At 35.6% G+C, this 17,635-nt stretch overlaps 1 protein-coding gene across 3 annotated transcripts; it reads right to left on the reverse strand.

Moving 5' to 3' along the window:
• On the reverse strand, positions 1–13,136 carry LOC125061263. Of its 3 annotated transcripts, XM_047666598.1 has the most exons (9): positions 12,787–13,136; positions 11,502–12,506; positions 9,018–9,803; positions 7,846–8,000; positions 6,541–6,678; positions 5,731–5,977; positions 3,760–4,031; positions 2,347–2,529; positions 1–1,592 (listed from the first exon to the last, which is right to left on the reverse strand). In XM_047666598.1, exons 2-9 carry the CDS (start codon positions 12,346–12,348, stop codon positions 1,506–1,508), a joined length of 2,715 nt encoding a protein of 904 aa, XP_047522554.1. In that variant the 5' UTR covers positions 12,349–12,506; positions 12,787–13,136; the 3' UTR covers positions 1–1,505. The 3 variants fall into 3 exon arrangements, with proteins under 3 accessions (XP_047522554.1, XP_047522553.1, XP_047522552.1); XM_047666597.1 differs by having other exon boundaries at positions 3–1,592; positions 7,846–7,997; positions 9,018–12,506; XM_047666596.1 differs by having other exon boundaries at positions 3–1,592; positions 9,018–12,506.
• Positions 13,137–17,635: the final 4,499 nt, after the last annotated feature.

A 17,635-nucleotide genomic window follows, 5' to 3' on the forward strand; every position in this document is an offset into this window, starting at 1 on the left:
CATGATTATATTATTTAGAAATGGCTGCCCCGTAAAGTTTACTATTTGTCACATCCGTCACTATTCTACGACTATGACGATTTGTTGCCGTGTGTGGACGTGTTTGCGACTTTATAATACATAGTGTGGAGCAATGATAAAATAATGCAAATAATAGAACTGTTTCAATCAAAAGCATTATGGGACTCCTGAATCAAAAATACAAGGATAGAAACAAAAATAACGACGCATTTGAAGAAATTTCCCAAACCCTAAATATACCCAACAAATGTTCTTTTTGCAGAAGTATAACGTAACGAATTTTGGAAGGAGGGTGTGTGTTCGCGGTATTGTTAATATTATTTTCGACTTTCCAGTACTTTACACCACATAATGATACCTTTATGGTATAAAGAATCACTTTGGTGGTCACAAAATGTTTTACTATTGGGTACAGAAAAACGTTACGGCGCGTTACACGAAGGGGGGGGGGGGGCTTCAATATTCTCCATCTGTAATCCTATACATCAGATACAGAGAACACTTCCAATTGATTTAAACAAAGGTTCCAGCAACATTTTTTTTTTATAGAACAAGAAACAGGGAGGAGGCTCACCTGATGTTAAGTGATACCGCCGGCCTTTTAAGTATTGGTACATTCTTACCGCTCATCGACTATTGCTAAACAAATATTTACCATGAATGGCTAAAGTGTGTGACGTTCTAGAACACGTTCTCCCGTGTTCTAGAACGTCACTCAATCTTAAATCTGCTTTTAAGAGCTGTCAAATCATTCCTGAACTTTTGCATATTTGAGAGTGCTCAAGAGGAGATTGTGTCTCGAGATATCTTTTGGAATACGGACCTAAAATTGTTGTTAGTTTCAATTGAGAATTGTTAGTAAAAGTAAATTTTATTTAAATATGCAATTCTATGATTAAACGATTCCAATTTTTGACTAATAAGCGTTTAATACTTTTTCAAACTCACTTAAAATGCATCAAAATCGGTTTAGCCCTAAGATTTGCAGTCTTTCCAGTGACATATTAATGCAAGTTTTAATTAATTTTGAGGTACAGTCAGCAAAATTGGCACCAACTAACATAAGTAACAGCCTAAAGTGATGTTGGTATGTGATAAGTCAAATATGGACCAAACCAATAATTTATTCCACGTCAATTTCGCCTCGCAACAAAAACAAACATACAGACATATTTCTTTTCCCTTATAAAAATAATATTAAAATTATTATTCAAATGTCAGGCTTATAAGCGAATAAAGCACTTTAAATAGTTTTGATTCACGTTAATTACTACACGAATACTATTCGGGCTTCCGTTCAATTCCGAATTTCCATAGAAACTATTCGATAGTTCGTGAGGCTTTGCAAAAAATATTTTCCCGCTAGAATCGAACATGGAATAAACTATGGAGGTTAAATGGCGTTATATTCAACAGTATATTAATCTAATTAAATGCTAGCGATGTCACAAATCACATATAAATTGTCCATGTTACATCGTATGTTAAATCATTTGTCTGGACATCGCGTGCCGCATTTTTCTTTCCCACGACTCTGCTTCCGCCCAAGAATGTCGCACGTCACGGAATAACTGAAAAAAAAAAAAAAAATTATTAGGGAGCGTTCAAGTATTACGTCACGCAATTCTTGACCCCCCCCCCCCCCATGTAACGCACCGTAACGTTTTTCTGTACCCAATAGTAAAACGTTTCGTGACCACCTAGTGACTCTTTATACCTAAGAGTTACCATTATGTGGTGTAAAGTACTGGAAAGTCGAAAATAATATTAACAATTAACGCGTAATTCAATCCCCGCCCCGCATCGTAACGTTTTACAAGAGGACCCCCCCCCCTAAATTCGTTACATAATACTTGAACGCTCCCTTATTGTTTTATTATTTACAAATAACATGTCCAAACAGGTGACCCTAAATCAATAAGAATCCATAAAATAAATTAGTGGCGCTACAACCTTTTTTTAGGTCTATGCCTCAGATTTCTGAATCTGTTTTATGATCATTTGTAAATCTAATAGGCATGTAGGTGATCAGCCACCAGTGCCTGACACACACCTTCGACTTTTTGGGTCTAAGACATGTCGGTTTCCTCATGATGTTTTCCTTCACCGTTCGAGCATATGTTAAATGCGCACATAGAAAGAAAGTCCATTGGTGCACAGCCGGGGCTCGAACCTCAGGTATGAGAGTCGCACGCTAACTGCTAAATCCACTTATAGTTTAAGTTATTTTGTGTAAAATTCTAAGTTGAGATTTAGCGGTTTCTTTAGCATACCCGTTTGGCTCCATTCGGAAGAATGACCAAAGGAAATGTTCAGCCCACTCACCTGTGAGAGCCACGGCTCATCAGCCAGCAGCTCATTGAGTATGGCAGTGGTATCTTTGCTGGGGTTCTGCATTCGCTTCTCGGCAACACGTTTGCTGCATTCAGTGTACATCAGGTACTTCTGGTGAGATATCTTCGTGTACAATTGCACTCTGCCGCAGCAGGCCGCGCACACTAGGAACTCCTGGAATTTGTGTTACAAATCTATTTAACTCACTTAATTAAGCTAATATAAATGTTGGATAATATTTTAGTGTTAGCATAATGAACAATGAAAATCTTAGAATTTAGAATTTATTATAAATACATATATTCTTTGTATATTTCTTGTATTTGTATAGATGAAACTGTGCTTTGTGTATGTTTAAATGTGTATTCCGTTTTGGCTATTGTGTACAGTGTAATTGTTTGAATATGTTTTAATAAGTAGCTGTAGGAATACCGTTGAGCAAATAAATAAATAAATAAAAAAAAGAAAATTATTTTTTTTGGCCTTAAAGAGGCCGTTCCAGTATCACGTAAGCAAATTTACTACAATTTACCCCTCCCCCTCCTCTTGCAAAAGTAAGCAAAGCTCTCAAAAATAACAGTACATAAACGTATTAATTTTGTAGTAATCCACAAAAATGCATTTTGTTTTCAATCATAGACAATGTGTGGGTAATATGTGTAAAAAAGTAAATAATTACTGTTGACGTAATACTTGAACCCCTAAAGAAATAAAATAGAAACATAAGAAAATGGGTTTTCTTTTGTTTAAAATATAATTTATTCCAAGTAATACTGTCGTTATGAGAAAAAATAAGCATTAGGATCTTTAGAGAAACATTATGTTTTATAGTAGAGAAATCTCCTATACCTATGGTATTGATATTGAAACTACAATAAATTCCATTTAAAACGCATTTTTAGATGAAGGACCTTCCTCTAACTCTTCCTCAGACTTAAAGGAACCCCAACCAGTTTAGTGAGTCCCGATTATCGAGATGTATATATCACCGTAAAATTGTAAACACCGTTACATTGCAATCTATCTCGCGAGATTGTGAACTGTCGAAAGATTGTGAACCTCAACGCACTGTTTACAATTTAACGTATTATTCGGTAGATTGTAATCTATCGAAGTGAAACCGTCAAATTACAATCTTAAAATTGACCGTTTTATGTCCATAAAGTTAGGAATGAAACACGGGTATCAGTCAAATAAACTGAACGCACTTCAAGAATTGTGATATCAAGTATTTATTCATTACATAGTAGGTAATCAATAATTCCGACATCATAATCTCGCGAGATAGATTACAATCTAATGGAGTTTACAATTTTACTGTGACAAATATATGCCCAACGAGAAAAACTTCGATAGCGCGTTTCAAGAAAAAATGTATTGGCTTGGTTTTAAAAAGAAACATACCTTCTCATACGCCAGTCTTGCATCTGGCTGGACGGGTTCCAACGTAGCAGGGTTGTAAGGCTGTCCGTAGAGCAATAGTCTTGCGACTGCCGGCCGCACACACGCTCTGCAAACACCATTTCCAGCCGCCACACTTAATCCTGGCCATGTGGCTACCGCCGCATCCAAAGACCGGGATCCATTACCGCCACCACAGACCCCACTTGAGACGCGTGTTCTCATGGTCTCTGTGACCTCGTCTACCGTTTTTACGTTCGATAGGAAGTACTCGTCTGTAAATATTAGCGGCCGTCTAAATACTTGAATGTTGTCCTTGTCACACTCGTGTAAAAGAACGTGACGAAAAATATACACTGGTTTGGTTCGTTTATAAATAAGTATTTGTAGTAATGTAGATATTTATTGGCTGAAAACTATATTTCAAACAGTTTGGCGATCTATATCTCGTTATTAATAGATTCATGCGTTCAAGTATTAGGTAACACAATTTTTAGAGTTACTTGACCCCCCCCATGTAACGATGTTTTTCGTTTCGTGACATTATGTAGTGTAAAGTACTGGAAAGTCGAAAATAATATTAACAATAATGCGTAATTCAATCTCCGCCCCGCATCGTAACGTTTTACAAAACGACCCCCCCCCCACAAATTCGTTACGTAATACTTGAACGCTCCCATACCACGTTATTTGTGAGTGTCACAGGCACTTAAACCCGAAAAATTAATACTTTTTAGTGGTAGGCAGAATTGCAAAGTAAATCTAAAAAAAAACGGTCGAACGAAGTCAACGACAACATATTTCTAACTTATACATTATACAAAAAGTTCTACGACGCTTCTATCTGCCTGTCCGTGATTAACTCAAAAACTTCTGCACGGAATTTATCGTTTTTAATGTTTACCGTTTTTTTAACAGTGAACTGGTGAAATATCAATGCAAAATGTTGTTTTTAATTCTACTAAAAAATATGGCAACAAAATTGAATTCCAAGAAAGTCAAAACAAAATTTTCACGAAATATTCGGTAAATAGGTAATTAAGTGTACACAAGTGCGTACGAAAACTGAATGTAGGCCGATGATATTTACATATTTTAGAAAAAATATTCTTTAGCCTTGGTTAGCGGCCTCTATACATTCGTCACGTACATAAATTCGTACATAAATCTAGGTCCTTTGAAAACCTTTGCTAATTGGATTTGACATTTATAGCCTCGTTCTGGTAGCGTTGGTAGACACAGAAAACCATGCTTTCAAATCAAACACAGAAATATGTCTGCCCTATGTCTAATAGGAAACGGGACCAAATGTACTATATAATATTAAATATGGGTAATAAATTTCCCAATTAGTTTGCCTTACGAATCTATATAAATAAAAATGAATAGCAAAACGTTAAGCACAAATCTCGTAGACAACTGGACCCATTCGAGTATGTTTTTAAGTTTATTTCTTCAACTCTTAGGAACGTTTTTATGACGAGAAAAATTTGAAAATATGTATATAAAAAAGAGGAAAATTGCAAGGGTAGCTTAGAGAAATATTCATATGTTGGTATGTAAATAAGGTAGGCTAAGTAAAAAAACGACGGCTTGCATTCCGGGAGTGCCGGCAGAAGTGAAAACTTGAATATTAACGTTGTGCATTTTTGATATTTTGGAATGGTTAGGGAATAATTTTGCACGAATTGCTTTATCAGTATAAAATTACTATCATTTATGTGGTAGAATACAATATTTATTTATTGCGCTATCGTACACAAACAAGACAATTTATATTACATTAAATACGCCGCGCCAGCTGTCTACTCTCCATCCGTCTTACGAATTTTCGATCAGGTCACGTGTCCTGACGCGAGTTTAACATTTTTTACCCATTCCAAAAAAAGTGTACGTCGCTAAATAAGTTTTCACTTCAAAAATATTAAGGACAAACGATGTTCGCGAGGGCATCTAGATGATAAATATACTCACCCTGTTCCTGAAATATTTCTGTAAGGAAATTAGGGTCTAAGGCGTGTGATATTAACGTTTGTATATACACTTCGAAGTTCTCTTGATACATTTGGGTCTCAAGCATCCGTTTCTCTATGAAATGGCAGTCGTCTCCTTGGAGTTCACTTCTCACTAACTCTACTATTGTTTCGAGGTGGGTTTGGGACCGAATTTTCACTTGCACTTGTGTGTATAATTTCTTGTTTTCGGGATTCCATACTGTATACTGAAATGTCAATAGGATGGGCCGATTACTGCATAAAATTAACATTATTGTATTATAATTATTATCTCATACATACAAAAAACTACATGTACGAAAAAAAAAATGTAGTTTTTTAAAGTAATTTTGCTATGTACTTCCACTAGAGGTAAGGTTAGCAAATTATGGACCGTTCATGTATTAGGTAATGGGAGGGGTGTCAAAAGTTACAAAGCGTTATAGGGGTGGAAGAGGGGTTTGAACTACGCGTTACTAAGCAATGTTTTTAATAATATTAACGCGATTAAAACTGCGTCAGGGAGCATTCAAGTATTACGTAAGCAATAGGAAGGGGGTCTTTGATTTTCTTATTTGGTGATAACGTCAACAATAATAATTTATTTTATTACCCACACATTGTCTATGCTTGAAAACGAAATGCATCTTCGACGATTCCTACAAAGAAATAAATTATAAAAAGAGATTTGCTTACTTTTGCTGACAAGAGGAAGGGGGGATAAATTGAATTAAATCTGCTTATGTAATACTCGAATGGCCCCTAACCAAATAAGGAAAAAAAAAATTACCGTTGATATATTCCTGTACAAAACTTTTCCGTTATCTTCGAAGGGCTCGTATTTTTGTAATAGCGTTTTTCCGTCTACCCTCCATATCGTCGGCCACATTTCTGCCAATTCATTTTTTAACGCTACGAACTCACCGGACTGAAAATATAAATTACATATTTACGTCTAAATCGATAAATTTGAAACGCCATAAGAATGATAATTAAATTCAGACAAAGAATCTCCACCAGGATTTGTAAATAGCGAATTTAGATTTAAAAAAATATTTTAAAAGGGACCAAAACCGTTGGTAGCTTTATGAAAATAGGGGTGTTCCACACATGCATTTTCAGCCCTTAAGTGAATCGCTCTTACGTACGTCACCTGGATAAAACACCACTAGGTTTAGTAATTTAAGGAGTATACTTACTACTAGAAAAATTACGAAAATGTAACTCTATATGTATATGTCCAAAAATAAATAAAATAACAAACGCAATCATTAGAATTAAACGCAAAAATCAATTAACGATTCGGTGAATGTAATAACATAAATAAGGAAAATATTTTTTGATAATTTCTCAGAACTGATATCTTTACCAGAAAAAAAAGTCCGATAAAAGCATCTATTAAAAATAACTCTTCTTATAATCTCCTCTTAAAATTAAATGGGCCTTTGATAATAATCCAGTGCCACTACAACCCTATATCCCTATACACTTGGCATCATATTGCATCTTTTTCATTGATATTTTTTATTTCATAGACTAGGTGATCAGCCTTCTGTTTGACACAAAGTCCATTGGTGCACACCCGGGGACCGAACTTACGACCTTGCATGAGAGTAGCATAATGACGCAACTAGACCAACACTGTTTTTGCTGCTAAATAATGTTATTGGTTTAATTAAAATGTATATAAATACACTATTTTGTTTCTCTATTATTAAAAATATAAAACCTTATTTTTAAACATTGGCGGTTTACGACCGCTAAGGTAAGCATAAATAATATTGGTGATTCCATGAATCTCGTATGAGCGTACCAATTATTAAAAGGCCGGCAACGCACTCGCGAGCCCTCTGGCATTGAGAGTGTCCATGGGCGGCGGTATCACTTAACATGAGGTGAGCCTCCTGACCGTTTGCCCCCCGTTCTATAAAAAATCCGTAACACCAAATATTGTTTTGATAATGCCAGCTCTAATTAGCAGAGGAAATCTATGCGATTTCAAACACCCCACATACTCATACAATGGTATTTCCACTTTGGATATCAAAGCGGGTCACACACTAATAATAAATAGCTAGAGATAATAAGTATTTACCTGATACGGCATTTCTTCAATGGGCCGTGAATTATCTATTTGACCGGTATTGGGAATTTGTTGATGGGTTTTAATATTATGCAACTTCCGGTTTGAGTTCGCATCATTTTCCGTCGATCCGTAACCATATCCCAAAGCACCAGAATGAGCACCTACTAACATAGAAACTTGTTATAAAATATTAAGTATTATACAATTAATATTAATAAAAATATATTACCTGTAATCCGAGTTATTAACCTAAATTTTTTTTAAATTATAAAAATTGAAAAAATATGGCGGGATGGGAAAGGAAGGGATGGTGACGAACTACACCAATGTGGATAACATGTGCACGTTATACCATATGTTACGATTATTACAAATTTATTTATTCACTAATAAATAACGCATTAACAATGGACATGTTATCCTAAATCGGCGAATTGAAGGGTGCTACCAGGAATAATTACAAACTAAAATTATGTAACACAATAATCAGTAATATACTCGCATTTATTTTATGATTTTCCTTCTATTATACAAAAGTATTTACATAGAATATTGAGAATTGTGCATAAACAAATAACAAATAGAAATACAAAACGTATATTCCGGGCATGTCCTTCTAAATACATATTTTCTCAGCTTAACCGTCAAATTATTATGCAGTTCGTCTTCCTTATAATATAAAATCACTTTGCTAACAGCGAAATATGAATACACTATCATAAGTACAAACTAAACCGAATACTGTAAATACAATACATTTTATATTTACAAGACACCCACTGGTATCAAACCCATAGAAAAATATACCACATTTTTGGAATTATTTATGGTAGCACCCCTTCAAAAGCGAGTATGACAAGAGTCACAATTTCTACAATTTACAATTAAATGGCACTTATAACGTGTCATAAACAACAATCATTGTGAAATCTTGTTACAGAGTAACCCTAAAATATCGAACTCTAAGATAGATACATCACATTTTATCATAGAAACTATTTACAGGCAATAATAATAATAGATTTCATCTAATAAAAATTTACATATCACAGTTAAAGTGTAACAAGTTTTCACGTTTGGCTGCCGGAGCAGTTAGCTTGCTCCTGTCATACAAGCCTCAGGGCTAGTTCTTCACCATCGCGCTCTACTTCTCAAATGGAAATCTAGTAAATTGAACGCACCTTCGTCGGGCTGGTGCTGGTAATAGTACTGCTGCTGCGGCACCGGCTGCAGCGCAGGCGCGGGGGCCGGGGCTCGGGGTTTCTTGGCCGAGGCGGGCTGAGGCGCTACGGCCGCAGACGGAGGCGCTTTGCTAAGCGCCGCGCGCCCTTTCTTCGCCTTGTCGTTCAGCGGCGTACTGGGCACGTTCAGCACGGGCTTGTTCATCCGCCGCGCTTCCTCCTCGGCGTCGTAGGCGGCCTCCTCGGTGCCGTCGTACTTTCTCTTTCTGTCCTTATTCAAATGGTAATATCTCGGGTCGTCCAACTCGACGCCTTTCGGCTGCGAACCCAACAGGTTCGACTGAGCTCCGTGCAGCTGATTAGCACCCAATAGACCGGCGGAGTTCATCCCCGCCGCCGGACTCATCACCGGGTTGTTTAGAGCCATCCCGGCATTTAGCACGCTCGAGGAGGCCATCGCGCCATTCGCACTTTGGGTTGAGTTTGCCTCGCATGGGTTTTTTGGAACTTCATTGGGGTTAAATGCCTTGTTATTGACAGTATTACTATTGGTGTTCGTTCTCGACCACGTAGACTTTCGAGCGCCTCGGCCGGCCGGCGGAGGAGACGTGTCGCGTTCTCCTTGCAAAAATTTTAAATAAGAAGCCATAAAGCCCGACCCCGGGCCCGTGACGGGAACGTTGAATTTTTTTTCCATTACTTTCGAAGTAGCGTCTTGCGAGGCACTGTTAAGATTCTGCTGCTGTGAAGTGGGTGCTACCGTCGTCGAAGTGTTAGCGCGTTGTTCTGCAAGGAAACCGAGTTCTTCCTCTATATTGGGTACTACCACCTTGGGCTGTTCCTCCTCACGAGTTTCAGGAGTTGAAAACGATGACGAGGAAGCCGAAGGTGGAGTTTCACTGAATGAAGATAAAGGTGTTAACTCCACAGAGGATTGGAAGTCGGGATGGGGTCCTAAGTGAAATGGTGGAAAATATGTTAATGCATGACTGTGCTGCATTGCCAAGGCCTGATGTTGGTTAAAATTACTAGCATGTAAAGGGGCCTGAGAACCAAAAGCTGAAGTACCGGGGAACATTTTTGGAGGTGGGGGAGGAAGGTTCCATCTCTCAAAGTCAAAAAAGCTGCCGTTTTGCTGTTGGTTATTTGTTGAACTATGTGCTGGTGGCGGTATTCTACTAGCTAAGTAGTCGGCCATAACTGCAGCATTGGTAAGTTCATTTGAATGTGGTATAGGTTTTTCAGTACTTTTTCTTCTGGTAACTTTAGCTACTGGAGGGGCACTCACTACAGGTGTTACGGTTTTACTTGGTTTTGATTCTTGTACTTGACAACTTTGTTGTAGGCTTTGTAAATTCTTAACTATACTCATAGGATCACCGCGACAGCTAGATAAATCCTGTAAAGCTACATTATTACTATCAAAGCAATTAGGTTTTTCACTTAAGCCTAGGGTCCTATCCATAGAATTTTGAGATTGAGACGTTGTCTTTTCATTATGAGTATTATTTTCCGATATATTACTATAATTAGTAGAGCTTCCACCGGTATTACCATTACTAGCAAATTTTCTTTGCCGTTCAGACTCCCAGCAGTTGGGTGCAGAATTTTGGTTACGGTCATACCGATTTTCATTAAATGACTTAGCTTGTTCGATACCTAATGCCCTTGTGATAACTGAAGGATAGGCGACTTGACTATTTTGAGATGGGGGTCTTGATATAGATGCATCTAAAGGAGATCTTGGCGCAGCATTATTTACTTTACCATAATGATCTCCATGTTGTGGAGAATGAATAGAATTCATAGGACTGTGATAAATGGGATAGGCAGGGCTAGACCTATGACCTAACGGTGAGGTTTGTGGGGCTACTTGCAAAGGACTCTGTCGCTTGGCTGCACCTATACTACAATCGGGACCGTTTTGAGAGCTACTACTAGAATAACCAGTGTCAGTGCTAGAACTACTCTTGGCTCTTACATGATATTCAGTTTCAACATTATTACCACTTTGGTAATGTCTGAAACTGGAAGTCTGGGATGATGAGTAAGGAGAGTTACCTATTCTATTTGACTTAGAACTTCCATTAGAGCTGTTATAACTTAACCTACCGGGAGCATCCATAATTGAATAACTAATAGGAGAAGATTGTGGCTGAAGTTTATCAATGGATTCACAACTCTTTCTTTGTTCACTGTTAATCTCAGGATAAACTTTACTTTGAGCTTTAGTTTGAACCTGGGGAGGTTTAGGTGTGGGTGATACAAAACCACTACTACTATTGGTTGGTCGGGATGGTTTTTCACTACTGGCACTTTTGGGGGACTGGGAATTATAAATGGATGAGGGGCGAGTTGAGTTGGAAGATGAGGAACGGAAGTCTTTAGTTGGAGGGGTGGAGGAAGAAGTCACAGGTGGAGTTGACACAATACAAGTTTGTTGGGAATGAGCACTTGAACTTGCAGAACTTGAATATGACTTACTTCCCGCATAATCCTGTTGTGTTGAAAGTCCACTTTTAGAACCACTTGTACTATATGAATTGTCACTTTGATTTCCGTAACTTGAAGGAGATTGGAAAAATGTTGAAGGTGCTGAAGATACAGGTTGTTTAGCTGCAGTCGCTGGGGATCCTGACCTGTTTGTTTGTTTACCAGCATTGGTAATTTGTGAGTTTATGTGATTATTTAAAGTCTGAGCTGCAGCAAAATGAGCATTAAAATTTTCATAAGTTGCCCCTGATTTTGTTGTAGCTGGGCTGGGTGATGACGGCACAACACTTTCATGAGGTAGAATTCCAAATGGACTTGGTAGTTGATTATTGCCCTGCCAACTTAGGCCTGCTGTACCACCAGGAGTTGTAGGCTGATCAAAAAATGAAGTCCCTTGTGCGGCAATTGCCTGATGAGAATAATTCTCTCTTAATGAGGATAGTTCTGTTTCTACAGATGACTGCTTAGAAGCCACAGCAGCTTGAGCTTGTGCTATGACTTGGCGGTGTTGTAAAGAAGAACTGTAGTGTGCTGGTTTAGGATTTGCGTGGTGAAATAATGGCGAGAAAACAGCATCATAACTTACAGCTGGTGGAGACAAAAAACTACTAGGATTAAATGGTGATGCAGTGGTAGAGCCCAATTGGCCTGCAAGTGATGCAGTTGTATGAGCTGCCTGCAGTAACAATTGGCTTGTGGTTGAGGGCACCGATTGGCTGCCTAAACCTGTTCCACTGCTTGCCAGGTGGTGATGAAAATCTCCACTTGCAGCACCAGCCTGAACACCAGCTAGCCGATTGTATGAAGCATATGCTGACCATGGTCCTACTGGATCCATTACCACCTCCGTCTTGTTATTGTTTTTTTATAATATCAATATAAGTCCACACTTTCATCCATAATTTAAATTACAAATGTAAAATTATCAAATACCACTAAATGCAGCACTTGTTATCATCTTTTTAGATATTTCCTCTATGTACTTGAATTGCACTCCTGAAAAGAAACAACATGTCATTAATAAACAATAACAATGATGGGCATCTTATAAGAGACAAATTGTAATATATATTTCGGTGTTTATTCTTCGAAAACTTTTACAGAAAATAAAACTGTTTATACAACATATCTGTTATGACGAAGTAAGTAGACGATGAATCGAATGCTGATGATAATTTGCCGCTCATACAGAAGCGTCAATGCGCTACAACATACTTACACCCAGGTTATGGATCGTTTGTAATAAATTTAAAGACTGAAGCTTGAGGAAACGTACCATCTCTTTAGTTTTGTTATAAATAATGTCAATGTGGTTTCAGTGGACGCTCACAAAACAGATAACATCGTAAATATGGCCTCGACTAGACTCTTCTTGTGCTCGTGACGACGGGTTTTGTCTATTGTGAAACGGAGAAGCACTTGAACCGTCATAAATTAGTCGCAAAACTGTCACGTATTATCGATACTGGGAAATAAATATACGTCGCGGTTCTTATTGTTATTGAACGTTTGAAAACTGCTGCTACTTTTATTTACAAGCAGAAAAATTACAACGTTTCGCCTTTCACATTAATCGCCGCCATCTTACTTGTCTTATGTCGAATGAAAAACCGGACAACAAGCCGTGCAGCGCCCTCTAGATGGCAAAGGTGTTTTTTTTTATTTTTTTTGACATATTTAACTTTTATCTGTGGTACTATTACAGACAGACATATAAACAGAGTGGTTTCATGTCACAGATTGTGAAAATGAGTAGATGTATAATCAAAAATAACATTGGTATAGAATAAAAATAATAATTACAGTATTATGTTCATTGATAATATGAACTAGGGGATTTAATAATATATTTAAATAAAAAATGTTCACCAGTTTATATATAACACAAAAAGCGTTAGTTGTTACCTACTAACCTTTGCTGTGTAAGAAGTCCAAACACTAATAATATTTTATTATTCAATCGAAAAAATTGTGGCCCGGCTTAATGGAATATAAATACATAATGCTTACTTGGTGCGTTTTCCAATTACAGAGCATAATGCGACTCAGTGCCGTACAATGCCGCATAATGCTGAAGCTTAATTGGAACGTGAATTAGTTTTCAAATGCATCAGCAGAGTGCGCTAAGTCAGTGTTGAAAAAAAATGTTCTGAATAGAGCCTCATTAAAGTATAAATAATGTGGTTAACAATAATAATTGGTTGAAAACTTTTTACGCTTATTTTAATAATCAAATTATTTCATTAACATTTTTTTACTGAAATAAGAGAAAACCTTTAAAGAATATAAGGTTTTAACAAGCTAAATTAACAGTAAAATATATTGTTTCATGTAAGAAGTTTACATCATTTACGTTTTGAGTAATTTTTTTAAAATGATTTCTAAAAAAATTACTTACTTTTTCAAAACCATTGCAATGTTTACAAGAGTATAATTCTGTAAAATAAATTTGTTTACAGATCCGAATTTTAAAATAAAATTGTATTCATATTTTAAATGTGGAATATAAAAAAGTAACTAACTTTAATTATTTTCAAAATCTACGACGAAACAAATTTTTCAACAATAGTTGAAATTATTTTTTATTATTTATTAATAATATCTACTAACGAAAATTTCGATAAATGCCAACTTAAAGTAAAACACTGGTCAATTTTCTGTCACTGTGTTGGTATTTATTGCGAGAAGCACGCGAGAGCATTAGTTTTGAGAGTGCTCAATTGTGCGAAGCGTTGCTGTAGTTGGAACATTCAACGTTGAGCATTATGCCGCATAATGCGCTCTAGTGCTGTAATTGGAAAACGCACCATGTTTCTATACACAAACTGGAATAAGGGGCTGATAAACAAAATGGTTACTTACCTTCAAATAGCAATATTTTAAATTTCATGAAAATAGAAACCATTTTAAATATATTTTGTTGTTTGAGAAGGGTTGCATTTTTTTTCTAATATTATAGAGCTAACAGTCCGTCTTCAGGGACTGTTTATAATAAAACAAAAAGTACCTAATAAACACATTTATTATAGGTTATAAGTATTAATGTTACAGCAAAATAATGCTTTCTAACTATACTTTTTAGCCACTAGGTATGCTCTTTGGTTCCGATAAGATACATAAAATGATTTTAGGAAGACTTAGATAAATTAATGCAAATTTCAAAAATATTTACGATTTTCTTATAAATTATTTTTGCCTTTCAAACTATTGATATAATATGTACCATAACATTACACAAGTAATTAAGGAAATAGATCCGGAGTATTCTATTAACCATGCCAGCCAAGCCGACCAAACTTACTTCTTTCTTCATTCATAGCAGACTATGAATCGTTATTTAGAAGCCGAGCTCTATAAACAATGAACTTCTAAATTTACTTTAGAAAAGAGTATCTTTCAAATGAGGAATCTATAGACAAACTTACGATGCGTAGCAATAAGAAAAAGAAGGTACTGTATCCTAAGACACGTCCAAAGAGTATAGTAAATATTGTTACAATATTTTTTGTCAACGTCATTGTACAATATTTCGTATATTTCATATTTCAGGATAATAAAATAGCTCGTCTCTCATAACTGATGACCGCGACTATACGCTGTTGATTAATCTAATCTACATACAAGAATTATTTTTTTACGTTTACACAATATAATCGAGTTCCCTGAGATCTGTGCCGTCAAGAATACAAAACGTAATCCATTTTTAAATGTAAACTTAAGCAATTTTACAAATACTTATCAGAATATGAAAAATATTGGGATTGTCATGTTGTCTATGCCTGTTTTACGTATAAATACAGGCTGCTTATTAAAAATATTAAAAAAAAAACCTATTCACACTCGTGTCAACAATTTTGACACATTAATGACAGTACTATTTGAAACCGCGCCATCTAGTGGTCATTAATATAATAAATTACATACAGTACAATTCATTTAAGACGATTTCCCAGGAACTCAAAACGCTCGCGGAAAAGCGTTTTAAGCGGTTTTTGACTGTAATGTAAATCATACTTGTCGTGATAGTCACTTTAAAACCTCGCCATCTGTTAGATACTATACGAAATAGCTGAATATAATGTCCAGATAATGAACTTAAAGTAATAGACAAACCTTATTTTAATAAAAGAATTATGAGCTACAAAATTGTGGAATCAGAAATTGTATTTCATTTTGGCACATGAAAACGTAACTAGACGGATATAATGAAAACAGCACAAATTGTTTACAATTATTGTGCAGGACGGCACTTAAAATTACATTATTCAATATTAAACGATTAAAAAAACACTAAAAAAAATAACAATAATTTATAAATGTATACATTGTCATTTTTGTGCTCTCCCTTTCTATCGTATTGTGCGTTCTCTATTGTATTAAGAGACAAAATATTCATTGGTTAAGTAAGTTAAATATATAAACTCGATCATAAGAGAGCTTTATTGCTAAACAACATAAAAATCGAAGAAATCCATTTGTTATTACCGTAACCAACGCGATGTGAAGCAGACATTTTAACAACTAATTTTAGTTTAGTGTAAAATTCACGATCCACGCTAGTATTAACATCAAACTGCCTAAAACGTCAACATTATTCCACTTTGTTTTGCGTTGACAACTCAGTGTCATAAAGTGCCTCACTATAGAGTTTTGTTTCACTATTTTAATTGGTAATAAATTAATTCTATAAAAATAAAATATATTCGTTTAAAGTAATGGTTCATACACTGGCAAGCAATTAAAATATCACTCATAAAATTAAGTTCATTAAAGAAACGAACTAAAATAAATGTTAATGATTTAGCAAACAAGGCATAGCTGAAGTTATTTAAATAAGTACACCACAGATACAATTGGAGACTAGTCTTTTGTCTATGATTGCTTCAATTATTGTACCTTATGGACGATATGTTTTATAGCTAACGTTTCAGTATTGTGTGATAGACGACTCCAACAATAAGAAAACAAACAGTACTTAAAGTTCGTTACTTTAATGAACAGATTAAACGATATAACGCGATTGTGATTTGTCAAACATGACAGATGACGCATGTGGTACGAGAGACGTCATTGACCAATCACATTCAGGCAAAACACTTTCCGTCTTTTGTATTCTCAATCAAATACCTTAAAATATCTTTGGTTTTTCAAATAACAAAAATAAAAACTAAAATAACAATGTCAAAAAACCTTATCCTAATAAATCTAAATCTTTTATGAGTATCGAATATAATATCGTTTTCTTATGAGTACTTTAGATTCTTTTCATGCAATTGAACGTATAACAGATGCCAACGAGTCGCTCAAATATAACAGCTACTTAAATTTCTTTTACACGGATTTTGTTTGAATTATAAAAATACGACGAGTTGCACTCCGGGAGTGCCGGCAGAAGTGAAATCTTGAATATTAACCTTGTGCATTTTTGATATTTTGGAATGGTTAGGGAATAGCTTTAATTATCAGTATAAAAGTACTATCATTTATGTGGTAGAATACAATATTTATTTATTGCGCTATCGTACACAAACATGACAATTTATATCACATTAAATACGCCGCGCCAGCTGTCTACTCTCCATAATAACCTAACCTACACAAAAATAATTAAAATTATTCACTATGTTTTAAGTTGCCATTTTTTATTCGCGTCAGTCTGACCAAATCGTTAATAATAAAGCTTTAGACGTTTCGCAAAATTAAACCTTTATGTATTGACTTAAGGTCCAATTACATGCATCAATGTATCTGAAGAAAGAGACAAATTAATTAAAACCGTAACAATATAGCACGAAGGTTCATAATTAAAAAACATCCGGCTTACGAATTTGTCCTGACGCGAGTTCAACATTTTTTACCCATTCCAAAAAAAGTGTACAACGCCGCTAAAGAAGTTTTCACTTTAAAATAATTTGATGTGAAAGAGTTTGACCCGGACGTCCATTCGATTTACGCCTCAGGTAAAATGGCAGCTTTAGTAACTGTTTGTGCAGCAGACGGTTTATTTCGAATAAAAAAGGTTTGAATTTTGCAGTGAGATAATAATTGTCATAAGAATTATACTCATTAAACTCTGACAAAAACGAATTATTTAAATCTGTTATTTGAGCAGCCCTTATATTTGA

Source organism: Pieris napi, chromosome 23, assembly GCF_905475465.1.
Source record: "Pieris napi chromosome 23, ilPieNapi1.2, whole genome shotgun sequence".
Classification (NCBI taxonomy): domain Eukaryota; kingdom Metazoa; phylum Arthropoda; class Insecta; order Lepidoptera; family Pieridae; genus Pieris; species Pieris napi.